Raw genomic sequence first — 16199 nt, 5'->3', positions numbered from 1 at the left:
TGTGAGTGATTGAGTGTGTGAGTGTGACTGTGAGTGAGTGTGTGTGTGAATGTGTGATCATGTGTAAATAAGGTGTGTGAATGTAAGTGTGAGTCTGAACGTGTATGTATGACTGTGAGTGAGGTGTATGTTTCTGTGTGTGAGCATGAGTGAGTGGGTGTGTGAGTGGTTTCATGTGTGTGAATGTCAGAGTGTGTGTGAGTGTGTATGTCTGTGAATGTGAGTGTGTATGTGTGTGTGAGAGTGTCTGTGTGTGTGTGTGAGGGTGTATGTCTGTATCACATTGTGAGTGTGTGTATGTGTGTGAATGTGTGTGTGAGAATATGAGTGTGTATGTCTGTATCAGAGTGCATGCGTGTGTGAATGTGTGAGTGTGAGTATTCCCGTGTTCTGGACAAGTGAGGAGCTGGGAGGTGGATCAGCTCCTTTTCCTCCAGTCCATCCCCTGGAAGGCCTTCGCCTGCACCCTCTTGCTGTCCTCCGCCATCTCCTGCACAGCCATCTCCAGCAGGGCGTAGGTGGTGGTATAGGAGATTCCGGCAGCTGCGGCCTGGCCAACGATTGGCACGAACTTCAGAAAGCTTTTGGCCATGATCCTCGCCCCTGCAATCTTTGTTAGCACCTTCACGACGAGTCCCGCTGACACCTTCACCCCAAACGTGGACTTTACTTCTGATCTGAGCTCCTCCGTCATCTTCCCCACTCTCTTCGCCAGTCCCCTGAGGGAATCATCGCCCAGACCGAAGACTGTGCGGTAGTCGGAGAGCTTCCTGACCAACAGGGGAATGTTGCAAACAATGGAGAGTCCTGGGATTGGCACCATGGCAGCCGCAGCCGACACGAGAGCAACCTTCCTAATTTCATGCATCATGACTTTCTTCTTCTTCTCTATGATCGACGAGGTGATATTGGGGAGAGACAACAAAAAGGCTCGTCTCTTCAGCGCAGGAAGATGCCCTTCCAGGACTTCCTGCAGTTTCTCAAAGTCAAACTTATCCAGGTTCCGACTAGTAATGAGGAAGACTTGTGGAGATTTTATCCCCTCTTTCTTCAAATTCTCAACGCAGTCGTTCCGGAGTTTCTCCAGGGTTTTCTTCTCATTGTACTGGGACTTCTCACGATGTTTGGCTGATTCCAGGTCCTGGTCTGTTTTGCTTCGGACAAAATAAAATTTCTTTTTCCTCTGCTGAATTTCTGCGGCCAGAAGCAAATCATTCTCTGTAAAGCGAGAGGCACTGAGGATAATGAAGAAATCGTATCGATCAAATTTTACGTGCTCCAAATATTCACTGGCTTTAAAGTTTGGGGTTCCAATCCCAGGGAGGTCCCAGATATTGACCGTAGCTTTGTTCGGGTAGGGATACGCTTTCGGTTCCATTGCTGATTCTGTTTCCCCTGTTGGAGCTGCTCCTTCTTCACCATCGTCAATACCCCGTAAAGCATTGATGAAGGATGATTTACCAGAGCCTGATTCCCCCGTCACTGCAATCTGAAGCTCTGCGCTCTCGGATTTCTCCACATCCGACTGCATTTCCTGAGTGACCGCATCGAGCGCACCGTGCTCGCACACAGACATGAATTTCGTTTCTTCAGCAACACCGGCCATTGTGGATCTGTAAGTGGAGGAGAAAGTCAGAGTGGCACTAATCGTCGGTCTAGAATTTTTAATTTGTATTTATGCATGGCAAGATTCAGCCTGTAAATCCATAACTCCCAAATCCCAAGTATCAAGTCAGCAACCTGACCTGGCCTGTTTGACAACCATGGGGGTAAATTCCTTCATAGTGTCTCCCATGGGTTAGATACACTGTCCTTTCCCCCTCTGGGACCGGGTGTCACAGTGCGTTAGATACACTGTCCTTTCCCCCTCTGGGACCGGGTGTCACAGTGCGTTAGATACACTGTCCTTTCCCCCTCTGGGACCGGGTGTCACAGTGTGTTAGATACACTGTCCTTTCCCCCTCTGGGACCAGGTGTCACAGTGCGTTAGATACTCTGTCCTTTCCCCCTCTGGGACCGGGTGTCACAGTGCGTTAGATACTCTGTCCTTTCCCCCTCTGGGACCGGGTGTCACAGTGTGTTAGATACACTGTCCTTTCCCCCTCTGGGACCGGGTGTCACAGTGTGTTAGATACACTGTCCTTTCCCCCTCTGGGACCGGGTGTCACAGTGTGTTAGATACACTGTCCTTTCCCCCTCTGGGACCGGGTGTCACAGTGCGTTAGATACACTGTCCTTTCCCCTCTGGGACCGGGTGTCACAGTGTGTTAGATACACTGTCCTTTCCCCCTCTGGGACCGGGTGTCACAGTGTGTTAGATACACTGTCCTTTCCCCCTCTGGGACCGGGTGTCACAGTGCGTTAGATACACTGTCCTTTCCCCCTCTGGGACCGGGTGTGACAGTGCGTTAGATACACTGTCCTTTCCCCCCCTGGGACCGGGTGTCACAGTGCGTTAGATACACTGTCCTTTCCCCCTCTGGGACCGGGTGTCACAGTGCGTTAGATACACTGTCCTTGCTCCTCTGGGACAGGGTGTCACAGTGTGTTAGATACACTGTCCTTTCCCCCTCTGGGACCGGGTGTGACAGTGCGTTAGATACACTGTCCTTTCCCCCTCTGGGACCGGGTGTCACAGTGTGTTGGATACACTGTCCTTTCCCCCTCTGGGACCGGGTGTCACAGTGTGTTAGATACACTGTCCTTTCCCCCTCTGGGACCGGGAGTCATAGTGTGTTAGATACACTGTCCTTTCCCCCTCTGGGACCGGGTGTCACAGTGTGTTGGATACACTGTCCTTTCCCCCTCTGGGACAGGGTGTCACAGTGTGTTAGATACACTGTCCTTTCCCCCTCTGGGACCAGGTGTCACAGTGCATTAGATACACTGTCCTTTCCCCCTCTGGGACAGGGTGTCACAGTGCGTTAGATACACTGTCCTTTCCCCCTCTGGGACTGGGTGTCACAGTGCGTTAGATACACTGTCCTTTCCCCCTCTGGGACCGGGTGTCACTGTGTTAGATACACTGTCCTTTCCCCCTCTGGGACCGGGTGTCACAGTGTGTTAGATACACTGTCCTTTCCCCCTCTGGGACCAGGTGTCACAGTGCATTAGATACACTGTCCTTTCCCCCTCTGGGACAGGGTGTCACAGTGCGTTAGATACACTGTCCTTTCCCCCTCTGGGACCGGGTGTCACAGTGCATTAGATACACTGTCCTTTCCCCCTCTGGGACCGGGCGTCACAGTGTGTTAGATACACTGTCCTTTCCCCCTTTGGGACCCGGTGTCACAGTGCGTTAGATACACTGTCGTTTCCCCCTCTGGGACCGGGTGTCACAGTGCATTAGATACACTGTCTTTTCCCCCTCTGGGACTTGGTGTCACAGTGCGTTAGATACACTGTCCTTTCCCCCTCTGGGACCGGGTGTCACAGTGTGTTAGATACACTGTCCTTTCCCCCTCTGGGACCGGGTGTCACAGTGTGTTAGATTCACTGTCCTTTCCCCCTCTGGGACCGGGTGTCACAGTGCGTTAGATTCACTGTCCTTTCCCCCTCTGGGACCGGGTGTCACACTCTGTTAGATACACTGTCCTTTCCCCCTCTGGGACCGGGTGTCACAGTGCGTTAGGTACACTGTCCTTTCCCCCTCTGGAACCGGGTGTCACAGTGCATTGGATACACTGTCCCATCCCCCTCTGGGACCGGGTGTCACAGTGTGTTAGATACACTGTCCTTTCCCACTCTGGGACCGGGTGTCACAGTGCGTTAGATACACTGACCTTTCCCCTGTGGGATTTCATTTACTTTCTTGACACATTTTATACAGCTGTCTGATTTTTTATCATCGAATGTAACTCTCAAATATCTTTCCATCTTAATAACCTGTTTGTGTGTCATTCCTCAGTATTATTTGTAGAACAGACTCGATGATTTACAATAATTGGTTTGTGAAGGATGCGCACAAACATGAAGTTATTTTGCTAAAACACCCAGGGGGGCTAGAAATTCAGTATAGCCGCGTTTGGGGCGCTAGTCCTGGCGATGCGCAAAGTGCAGCGCCAGGTGCAACTTAGCGCCACCTAGCGCAATATTGGGTAGTTGCGCCCCTGATGGTGATTGCGGTGTTAAATCAGGCGCTGCATGAGAGTCCTAAGGCGCTAACCCGGCGGCGCAACCCAATTTCGCGGCGGCGGGGCGCAGCGCAGGTGATGTCAATAATCACTTACCCCGAGACACACTGGCGCCGGACAGCTCTTAAAGGGGCGGGTCAATTAGGATCACCAGACTCAACACTTCCTGGCATGCCTTAAATTCGGCGCTGACTTACCAGAGGCGCTCCAGCCTGTGAAGACATGCAGAGGGTGAGGCAGAGGGCAGAGCGCTTCTCCAAACTGGCCCTGGTAACTTTGGTTGGCGCTGTGGAGCGCCACCGTGAGACTCTGTACCCTGAGGATGGGAGGAGGGTGCCACATGCTAATTACCGGCGAGCCTGGAGGGAAGTGGCCTCCATAAGCGTGGTCCCCAGGAGTGCCATCCAGTGCAGGAAGAAGTTCAACGACCTCACTCGGGTCGTCAGGGTGAGTGCCTTTTCCATGATCATCTTCATCCCTCCATGTGCACCTGACTTTATGGCCAGAGGGTGCCCGAACCCCCAAATGGCATCTGTCAGCCAGCACCCATGGCCCTTTCAGGAAACCCACACGCACATGCTGCTCAGTGCAGGATGCAAGGGCTATTCAACCATGGGGGGCAGCTGATGTCTGCTCAGTAAAGGATGCATGGGCTATTCAACCATGGGGGGCAGCTGATGTCTGCTCAGTGCAGGATGCAAGGGCTATTCAACCATGGGGGGCAGCTGATGTCTGCTCAGTGCAGGATGCAAGGGCTATTCAACCATGGCGGGCAGCTGATGTCTGCTCAGTGCAGGATGCAAGGGCAATTCAACCATGGGGGCAGCTGATGTCTGCTCAGTGCAGGATGCAAGGGCTATTCAACCATGGGGGGCAGCTGATGTCTGCTCAGTGCAGGATGCAAGGGCAATTCAACCATGGGTGCAGCTGATGTCTGCTCAGTGCAGGATGCAAGGGCTATTCAACCATGGGGGGCAGCTGATGTCTGCTCAGTGCAGGATGCAAGGGCTATTCAACCATGGGGGGCAGCTGATATCTGCTCAGTGCAGGATGCAAGGGCTATTCAACCATGGGGGGCAGCTGATATCTGCTCAGTGCAGGATGCAAGGGCTATTCAACCATGGGGGGGCAGCTGATGTCTACTCAGTGCAGGATGCAAGGGCTATTCAACCATTGGGGCAGCTGATTTCTGCTCAGTGCAGGATGTTTCATCACTTCCCATCCTTTCTCCTGCAAGCGAAGCTGGGCAGCAACAGGCGCGAGCAGATGCGAACCGGAGGAGGCCAGCCTGACCTCCACATCTTGAGCGACCTGGAGGAGAGGGTGGAGAGGGTAATGGGAAACTGGATGACTGGGCCTGTCGCCTCTGGAGCTGCCGACCCCATAGTGGCCTACGATGGTAAGGCTATCACCTTTTTGATCTCTCTCCTACCACTTGTTACCCCCACCAGCATGATTTTTGACTGTCGATCCACTACAGTACATTGCAGCACTCATTCCTCCATCGCTGCCACCCTGTCCTCACGCTAAAGCCACTCCTGTACCTCCCTGCTTTCAGATGCTGACTCGTCCGGTGAGGAGGCGGGCCCTCAAGCTGCCACTATGAGTGACTCTGGAGGCGACGATCAGGAGGAAGCCGGCCCATCAGAACCAGCCGCAGGCGAGCCAGCGCAACGGCGGACTGGGGGCACAACCTTCCCTGGAGGGGAGCGGGGGGGGTCAGATCAGAGGAGGAGCCAATTGCAGGCACCAGCGGGCTGCAGCAACGCAGGGGGGGTAGGGAAGCTCGGGGGCCGTCTCCCCGGAGGGCGAATCAGGCCGCCAGTGCTGCTGCACAGAGCGCAGAGGAGGTGCGTGCACTCACTGAAATGAGCGCCCAGGCTGGCTGGAGGCACACTGAGCTCATGGCTGCAGTGGCAAGGTTGGCTGAAACCATCGAGACACTGGCGAGGAGTGTCCAAGACATTGGCGCAGCACAGGCCCGGAGTGCGCAGGACTTCGGGTCAGCATTGGAAAGGACTGTCCAGGGCTTCGGGGCAGCACTGGAAAGGATTGTCCAGGGCTTCGCCGAAGCAATGGAAAGGACGGTCCAGGGCTTCGCCGAAGCACTGGGACCTGCCACGCAAGTGCTGAGTGCTGCCACGCAGTCACTCGCTGGTCTCCTGCATACGCAAATTGAGGCCACGCGACCAGTGACTGCTGCCACCCTCGATGGCTCAGCCAGGATTACCCGGGGCCCTCACAGCACCACAGCAGGCCAGCAATCTGTGCTCCATCAGATTGCTCCAGATGCTGAAGTGCTGCCCCGTGGGAGTGCCAGTGTGTTGGTGGAGCAGGGAGGTGCTGTCCTCTCTCAAGATGACAGCATTCCTGCTGCCACCACTGGCACTTCTCCACTGCAGCTGCCACCACCTGCAGGACAGACTGCTTCCACCCATGCACAGGTGGAGCAGTCAGCAGCCGGGCCCTCTAGGCCCAGAGGTCGTCCAGGCCGCACCTCAGGGGCATCTGCGCTCAGGGACAGTCAGCTGGCCTCCCCCAGCCTTGCTGCAGCCACTGGGGTCTCCTTAAGGAGGAGCTGCAGGGAGGGAAGGGACGAGACTCGTAAGAGACCAAGATCCCCATCAGGGGGCAAAAAGTGAAGGGTGGGCCTGAAGCCTCTGTTGAGGTCGAATCAAGCCCAAGGGACCGGTTTGTATTATTATTTATCATTTGACCAGTCTCACGGGAGGGAGAGGTTAATGTGTCTGTGTCTGTGTGTTAGTTTAGATTTCTGATCATCTTGTTTTATCATGTTGGAAGGAAGCACATTTTTTGTAATAAAACACTTTATTCATTTACCATGACCATGTCTGCTATTTACATGCATCTTGCCCTTCACAGGCTTGGGGGTATGAGGTTGGCTCCATTCCTGTTCTTGGAATGGCTACAAGCATTCCGTGAGAGGGGCCTAGAAGCGACTTCTGATCAGCCTCAGACGCACGGCCCTTCCAGTTAGGACCTCCCTCCCATCTTGGTCCTCCTCCTTCTCCACCTCCTCCTCCTCTGCTGGTGTGTCAATGTCTGCAGGCATTGGCTGGGTACGTAGGATAGCGAGGTTATGGAGCATGCAGCAAACAACCACGAAGTGCGAGACTCGCTCAGGCGAGTACTGCAGTGCTCCTCCGGAATGGTCCAGACAGCGGAACCGCTGCTTCAGCACGCCGATTGTGTGCTCCACAATGTTCCTCATGGCCTGATGGCTCGCATTGTAGTGTTCTTCAGCAGGGGTGCTGGGCGAACGGAGCAGGGTTATCAGCCACGGGCACAGAGGATAGCCCTTTACCCCGAGAAGCCAGCCTTCTGAGTCGGGACCTCGAAAAGGTCTGCTACTGAAGTCTGGTGCAGGATGAATGCGTCGTGGCTGCTGCCTGGGAACTGCGCATTCACTGCGAGGATCAGCTGTCAGTGGTCACAGACCAGCTGGACAGTCAAGGAATGGTACCCCTTGTGGTTGCGGAACTCCTCCGGATTGAAAACAGGTGTCCGCAAAGCCACGTGCATGCAGTCAATGGCGCCCTGCACCATGGGGAAGTGCGCTATTGCAGTGAAGCCCTCTGTGCGCTCCCGCTGCTTGTCCGGGGTCATTGGGAAGGAGATGTACTGCCGCCTCCTTTTAAACAGGGCATCAGTCACTTGATGGATTCAGCAATGCACCGCAAACTGCGAGATGCTGGCTATGTCCCCAGATGCAGCCTGAAATGAGCCGCTCGCGTAGAAGTTCAGGGCAACAGTCATCTTCACAGCCAACGACAGAGATCTCCACCTTATCTGAGGCTGCAGATCTGTCTGAAGCAGGTGGCTCAGTAACCACCTCCTTTCTAAATCGCAGCCTTCTGACACACTGCTCCTCCGACATGTTCATGCAGGAAAAGTGCGGTCGGAAAGCCCTGGCAGCGTAAAGTCTGGTGTGGCGACGTCTGTTGGCCCTCCTCCGTCTGGCCATGCCTGCCCCTCTCTCCCTGCGTCTCAGTGCACTTTCCAGATGATTCAGCAGCAGGACATTCCTCTCCAATGCAGCCCCCATAATAAGTGCCCACAGGAAGGTTCCCCGTTGTTAAGGCTCACCAACAGCAAGGTGATGGTCAGAAGGCTGAAGATCATCTGCCTGCGCTGGCTCAGTGGTCAAATGGCTCTCAGTGTGCAGCTCAGCAACTCTTTGTAGCTCTCGAGGAAGTTGTGCTCCAAAAATGGCTGCCGCTTTTAAACCACACCAGTCCCCTTTAAATAACGCTCCTCCAGCCCGAGAGCGACTTGGTAAGGTTCCAGGTAAGCTGTCACTATTAGTGCCAGGCGCTACGGAGGGGGGCGCCACTGAATTTCCGGTCCGGGGCACCCAAAAGGCGTTGCACACTCAAATGACGTCATAATCTGCCTGCGCCCATGAGCGGGCGCTAAGATTTAGCGCCGGTGCTAAATGCATGCTCAATATGGGGCGAGGCGCTAGGCGCCCTGCGCCCGGCCGGAAATTGGCTAGCGCCCCACTTCTTGGCCTCTTTAGGCGCTAATCGGTGGCGCAAACAACTGAATTTCTCCCCCCAACTGTTTTTGTGCACCAGTTTCCCAGTTTCTGAATTCTAGTATCAGACCTTTCTCTCACTCTTCACTTTCTCCACTTTTCCGGCTCCCTCCTGTTGCACGAATTCTATGAGGGATGTTTGCAAACTGCAGCATTTGATGACAATTCTGACATTCTGTATCTTTCTCCAGCTGTGGCTCCAATCTCTGTATCCCATCCCTCCCACTCTGTGACACATCTGTGGATTGTATGTGGAGTTAGCTCCCTCTACACTGTCCCTTCAAACACTCCCAGGGCAGGTACAGCACGGGGTTAGATACAGAGTAAAGCTCCCTCTACACTGTCCCATCAAACACTCCCAGGGCAGGTACAGCACGGCTCAGATACAGAGTAAAGCTCCCTCTACACTGTCCCATCAAACACTCCCAGGGCAGGTACAGCACGGGGTTAGATACAGAGTAAAGCTCCCTCTACACTGTCCCATCAAACACTCCCAGGGCAGGTACAGCACGGCTCAGATACAGAGTAAAGCTCCCTCTACACTGTCCCATCAAACGCTCCCAGGACAGGTACAGCATGGGTTAGATACAGAGTAAAGCTCCCTCTACGCTGTCCCATCAAACGCTCCCAGGACAGGTACAGCACGGGTTAGATACAGAGTAAAGCTCCCTCTACACTGTCCCATCAAACACTCCCAGGGCAGGTACAGCACGGGTTAGATACAGAGTAAAGCTCCCTCTACACTGTCCCATCAAACACTCCCACGGCAGGTACAGCACGGGTTAGATACAGAATAAAGCACCCACTACACTGTCCCGTCAAACACTCCCAGGGCAGGTACAGCATGGGTTAGATACAGAGTAAAGCACCCTCTACACTGTCCTATCAAACACTCACAGGGCAGGTACAGCATGGGTTAGATACAGATTAAAGCTCCCTCTACACTGTCCCATCAAACACTCCCAGGGCAGGTACAGCACGGGTTAGATACAGAGTAAAGCTCCCTCTACACTGTCCCATCAAACACTCCCAGGGCAGGTACAGCACGGCTCAGATACAGAGTAAAGCTCCCTCTACACTGTCCCATCAAACACTCCCAGGGCAGGTACAGCACGGGGTTAGATACAGAGTAAAGCTCCCTCTACACTGTCCCATCAAACACTCCCAGGGCAGGTACAGCACGGCTCAGATACAGAGTAAAGCTCCCTCTACACTGTCCCATCAAACGCTCCCAGGACAGGTACAGCACGGGTTAGATACAGAGTAAAGCTCCCTCTACGCTGTCCCATCAAACGCTCCCAGGACAGGTACAGCACGGGTTAGATACAGAGTAAAGCTCCCTCTACACTGTCCCATCAAACACTCCCAGGGCAGGTACAGCACGGGTTAGATACAGAGTAAAGCTCCCTCTACACTGTCCCATCAAACACTCCCACGGCAGGTACAGCACGGGTTAGATACAGAATAAAGCACCCACTACACTGTCCCGTCAAACACTCCCAGGGCAGGTACAGCATGGGTTAGATACAGAGTAAAGCACCCTCTACACTGTCCTATCAAACACTCACAGGGCAGGTACAGCATGGGTTAGATACAGATTAAAGCTCCCTCTACACTGTCCCATCAAACACTCCCAGGGCAGCTACAGCACGGGTTAGATACAGAGTAAAGCTCCCTCTACACTGTCCCATCAAACACTCCCAGGGCAGGTACAGCACGGGTTAGATACAGAGTAAAGCTCCCTCTACACTGTCCCATCACACACTCCCGGGGCAGGTACAGCACGGGTTGGATACAGAGTAAAGCTCCCTCTACACTGTCCCGTCAAACACTCCCAGGGCAGGTACAGCATGGGTTAGATACAGAGTAAAGCTCCCTCTACACTGTCCCGTCAAACACTCCCAGAGCAGGTACAGCACGGGTTAGATACAGAGTAAAGCTCCCTCTACACTGTCCCATTAAACATTCCCAGGGCAAGTACATAGGATTACACAGGATATACAGCACTGAAACAGGCCATTCGGCCCAACCAATCCATGCCGGTTTTTATGCTCCACTCGAACCTCCTCCCATCTTTCCTCATCCAACTCTATCAGCGTAACCCTCTATTCCCTTCTCCCTCGTGTGCTTGTCCAGCCTCCCCTTAAATGCATCGATACTATTTGCTTCAACCACTCCCTGTGGTAGTGAGTTCCACATTCTCACCACTCTCTGGGTAAAGTTTCTTCTGAATTTCCGATTTGATTTCTTGGTGACTATCTTATATTGATGGTCTCTAGTTATGTTCTTCCCCACAAGTGGAAACATTCTCTCTGTATCCACTCTATCAAAACCTGTCATAATTTTAAAGACCTCGATTAGATCACCCCTCAGCCTTCTTTTTTCAAGAGAAACGAGACCCAGCCTGTTCATCCTTTCTTGATATGTATATCCTTGCACTTCTGGTATCATCCTTGTAAACCTTCTCTGCACCCTCTGCGGTGCCTCTATATCCTTTTTATAATGTGGCGACCAGAGCTGTACGCAGTGCTCTAAGTGTGGTCTAACCAAGGTTCGATACAGGTTTAACATAAGTTCAGTACTTTTCAATTCTATCCATCTAGAAATAAACCCTAGTGCTTGGTTTGCATTTTTAATGGCCAGCAGTATTTAGAGACAGATTAAAGCTCGCTCAAAAGTGTCCCATCAAATACTCCCAGGGTAGTTACAGCACGGGGTTAGATACAGAGTAAAGCTCCCTCTACACTGCCCCATCAAACACTCCCAGGGCAGGTACAGCACGGGGTAGATACAGAGTAAAGCTCCCTCTACACTGTCCCATCAAACACTCCCAGGGCAGGTACAGCACGGGGTAGATACAGAGTAAAGCTCCCTCTACACTGTCCCATCAAACACTCCCAGGGCAGGTCCAGCACGGGTTAGATACAGAGTAAAGCTCCCTCTACACTGTCCCATCAAACACTCCCAGGGCAGGTACAGCGCGCGTTAGATACAGAGTAAAGCTCCCTCTACACTGTCCCATCAAACACTCCCAGGGCAGGTACAGCACAGGGTTAGATACAGAGTAAATCTCACTCTACACTGCCCCATCAAACACTCCCAGGGCAGGTACAGCGCGCGTTAGATACAGAGTAAAGCTCCCTCTAAACTGTCCCATCAAACACTCCCAGGGCAGGTACAGCACGGCTTAGATACAGAGTAAAGCTCCCTCTACACTGTCCCATCAAACACTCCCAGGGCAGGTATAGCATGGGTTAGATACAGATTGAAGCTCCTTCTGCGCCCGGCCGATATTAACGGCCCAAAATGTGCAATACCCAATTTTTCCCCCATAGCCTTTTACTAAGCGATAGTTAGACGCACGCTTGCTGCAGTAAGCAATCCAGACTGCACATTAAGAGTAGAGGTTCTTACCCTTCAAGGAGGTTTGGGACTTCACTCTTTCGAAGAATAGCTGAGGCGTTCCCTGTAGGAGGAGCAATCCGGGACAAAGGACCTTCTATGTGAGGTGAGGTTCTCTCTCTCTCTCTCTCTCTCAAGCTCTGAGCACCAGAACTTGGGGAACTACATTTCAGCAGCAGTGAGTTTCAGTTCCACACCAACAACAGCATCATTTAGTTGGACAGGAGCCAGTTTGTGTTGGGTGGAGCCAGGAGCAGGTTTCTGAGGGAGGTCCCTGTTCCCAGTCACTTGTTATCTGCCCATTCTGGCCTCACTCTGCATCTAATGGCAACTTTGAAATGACTTTCATTTGTGTTGGAACAAGCTCGATGGTCCCATTGAGGGAAATGGGCCTTTTCAGCATCTCTTTTGGTCATTCTCAGGGTGTGGGCATCCCTGGCCAGGCCGGCATTTATTGCCCATCCCTCGGTGCCACTTGGGCAAGTGGTGGTGGGCCGCCTTGTTGGACCATTGCAGATAGCGGGTTTGATGCAACTCTTGGGCACTCCAGAGTCAGTTCAGAGTTACCCAGGTTGGTTTGCTCCCGGACTGAGACATTGGTGATCCAGTTGGGTCTTCACTCCATGGTCACTTTTACTGATTTTTTTTTGGACTGAAGTCCAATTCTCAAACTGCCCGTGTGTGGGATTTGACCTCACGTCCTCTGGGTTACTCGTCCAGTAGCATAACCACGACTCTACCGTACCTCCCCTCGTTTGCAGTCTGTTGGAAGAGTTGGGGAGTGAATTTTTGGGCCAGCTGTCACTGCCTGTTGTGTTCATTCCTTTCACTGGCCTCCCTGCTTCCTCCGCTCAATCTCTCACTCGTGCGCAAGATGGCCGCCGCGCCTACCACATCCCAACAGCGACTGCGCGTCCATAAAACAATGTACCTCAGTGGCTGCAAAGCACATTGGGACATCCTGAGGTTGTGCACTGGGAGAATTAGTGGGGACATAATTAGAGCAAAGTGTAAAAGTTGCTGGGGAAAGGATCTGGGAGAGTAGACTCAATAGTGACTCGATTAACCCGCACCCGTTCAATGTGATGCAGGCAGCACACCGACTTTGCCATGCTCGTTGCCGTGACTGCATGCGTGCAGCCCACACTAACCGCGCTTCTGAGTGGCTGCACACCTCAGCGGGGGAGGCCAATATCGTGAGAGGCCAGCACGAGTTGAAGCTAGCCTGCACTACTTAAATTCAGCCTGCACCTCTTAAATGGGAGGGGCATTATGGCTGGAGCAGGTGCTGGAAGTGGTTGTTGAAGAGATTCTGACCTAGGGAAAGAGTGAGGGATGGCACAACGGGAGAGAGAGCGGGCTCCAAGGTTCTCTGATGCTGCACCAGAGGCCTTGGTAGAGGAGGTGGAAAGGAGGAGCGATAACCACAACAACAAAAAACTTGCATTTATATTGCACCTTTAATGTAGTAAAACACTTATCCACAGGGGACCAGGAGGCCCTCCAGACAAACGTTAAGAAGGCAGTGGGGCCAGATAGCCATGGCGGTCAATGCCAGCAGTCTAGCCCCGAGGACCTGGATGCAGTGCCACAAAAAGTTCAATGAACTCACATGAGCGGCCAAGGTCAGTGAATGTATCTTCAAATGCCGTCACCCACCAACAGCACCAGTTGCCTCAGACACTGCTCAATTCACCACAGCCCCCATCACTCACTGACCAACTGTCTCGATCAAGCAGCACTCATGCCTCACATTCATAGCTGCACCTTACCCTCACACGCTTGGCACTGCTGCAAGCCTCACAACCCACATCTCACAGCTTGCACACGCTGCCGGCTATTCAACCGCGGCAGGCACATCACCCGAGCGGACTGCACGGCAAACACTGACACCCTTCGCTCTCTCTTGCAGGAGTGATACTTAGCAAAAATTACCCGCAAGACGGATACGGGCCAAGGGAGAGCTGGAGAATCTTTTAAGCCCATTATACGGCAAACTGTGGCTTACTGTGTAACGTCTTCTGATTTTCTTTGCCCGTACCGTAGTGTGTTGCTTGAGGCGTGGGCTTAAGAAGACTTGGTCGTCGGGATAGCAACTTAGAATTAGTGGGCCTCCTGCAGAAGGATAAGAAATAAGATTGACCGAAGGGCCGGAGGTCGCTCCTCCCCCTCAAGATGGGGACTGTAAGAATATAGGCTGAGGAGGGCCTTTAGAGGGACAAAGCTTGAAAAGGATAAATGACCAAAGTTTCGCCAGATTCATTTTTCTGCAGAAATGAACTGTTTTTAGATCTTCAAATCAACCGGTGGCAGGTGGAGGATATCTGATTTGTACAAGAATGTTGTTATTTCAGGCGAAGGGAGGAAGGACCAGTTTGAGAGACGAAGCCAGCTGCACCATTGTGATAACAGTGTTATCTCTTATCACTCTTAGATGCAGCCAGGCGTACTAACTGACTGTCAGATACAATTCCCTCCTGATTATTTTTCAGCATTAAAGCTCTGCTAGACAGTAGGTTAATATTAAGATTGCCAGTTTATAGCTTTGTTAAGTTAGTATAGTTTTATTAATTTGGTCTTATTTCTCCTCTGTTAGAATTAGGGGAAAGCCTGTTAAAAACCAGGTTCTAACTGGAACCCGTTGTCAGCGAGGTCACCATCCTCCGCCTGCTTCACGACGACATGCAAGCCGTGATCCTGACCAACGGTTCCACCACAGACCCAATTCACGTTCGGACCGGGGTCAAGCAAGGCTGTATCATCGCACCAACGCTCTTCTCGATCATCCTGGCTGCAATGCTCCATCTCGCCCTCAATAAGCTCCCTGCTGGAGTGGAGATAATTTACAGAACAAACGGGAAACTGTTCAACCTCCCTCGCCTCCAGTCCAGATCCAAGGTCATCCCATCCTCTGTCGTCGAATTGCAGTATGCAGACGATGCTTGCGTCTGCGCACACTCGGAGGTTGAACTCCAAACCATCGTCAACACCTTCACCGAAGCGTATCAGAGCATGGGCCTTACACTAAAGATCTGTAAGACAAAGGTCCTCTACCAACCTGCCCCCGCCACACAGTACTGCCCCCCGATTATCAAAATCCACGACGAGGCCTTGGACAATGTGGACCATTTTCCATACCTCGGGAGGCTACTGTCAACAAGGGCAGACGTCGATGACAAAGTCCAACACCGCCTTCACTGTGCCAGTGCAGCCTTCGGTCGCCTGAGGAAAAGAGTGTTTGTAGACCAGGATCTCAAACCCGGCACTAAACTCATGGTCCACAGAGCAGCAGTAATACCCGCCCTCCTGCATGCCTCAGAGACATGGACCATGTACAGCAGGCACCTCAAAGTACTGGAGAGGAACCACCAACGCTGCCTCCGCAAGATCCTGCAAATCCATTGGCAGGATAGGCGCACCAACGTCAGTGTTCTCGCTCAAGCCAACATCCCCAGCATTGAAGCTTTGACCACGCTCGATCAGCTCCGATGGATGGGTCACATCATCCGCATGCCCGATATGAGACTCTCAAAACAAGCGCTCTACTCGGAGCTCCGACACAGCAAGAGAGCCCCAGGTAGGCATGGAAACGCTTCAAGGACATCCTCAAAGCCTCCTTGAAAAAGTGCAACATCCCCACCGACACCTGGGAATCCCTGGCCCAAGACCGCACAAAGTGGAGGAGAAGCATCCGGGAAAGCGCCGAACACCTCGAGTCTCTTCTCCAGAGCAAGCGGAAGCCAAGCGCAAGCAGTGGAAGGAGCGCACGTCAACCCAAGCAACCCACCCACCCGCCCCTTCAACCACCGTCTGCCCCACCTGTGACAGAGACTGTAGGTCCCGCATTGGACTCATCAGTCACCTGAGAACTCATTTTTAATGTGGAAGCAAGTCATCCTCAGTTCCGAGGGACTGCCTTCGAAGAAGGGTTGCGTCATCACCATGGAAACAGGACAAGATTGTCGGGAGGCTAAAAGCAAAGGTAAGGGAGGCCTAGGCCTTGCCTGTGTCTGGCCAAGGAGGGCATGGTTGTGTGCAAATCAGCTACAAGCTGAAGGTAGGAGGCAATGGGGCCATACCTTGTAGGTGCCATAGCAAAACATGGA

At 52.8% G+C, this 16199-nt stretch overlaps 1 protein-coding gene across 1 annotated transcript; it reads right to left on the bottom strand.

The window, feature by feature from the left end:
• Nucleotides 1-253: 253 nt before the first annotated feature.
• Nucleotides 254-1606, bottom strand: LOC147095436 (interferon-inducible GTPase 5-like). Its single transcript, XM_085973955.1, has one exon. It carries the CDS (start codon nucleotides 1604-1606, stop codon nucleotides 419-421), a length of 1188 nt encoding a protein of 395 aa, XP_085830081.1. The 3' UTR covers nucleotides 254-418.
• Between the last annotated feature and the right edge of the window lie 14593 nt (nucleotides 1607-16199).

The sequence above is a fragment of the Somniosus microcephalus genome, unplaced genomic scaffold (genome assembly GCF_052327205.1).
Source record: "Somniosus microcephalus isolate GS21.2 unplaced genomic scaffold, FLI_Smic_1.0 unresolved_chr1, whole genome shotgun sequence".
NCBI lineage: Eukaryota > Metazoa > Chordata > Chondrichthyes > Squaliformes > Somniosidae > Somniosus > Somniosus microcephalus.
Note: the sequence above shows the minus strand (reverse complement) of the source record. Positions and strands in the feature narration are given on the sequence as shown.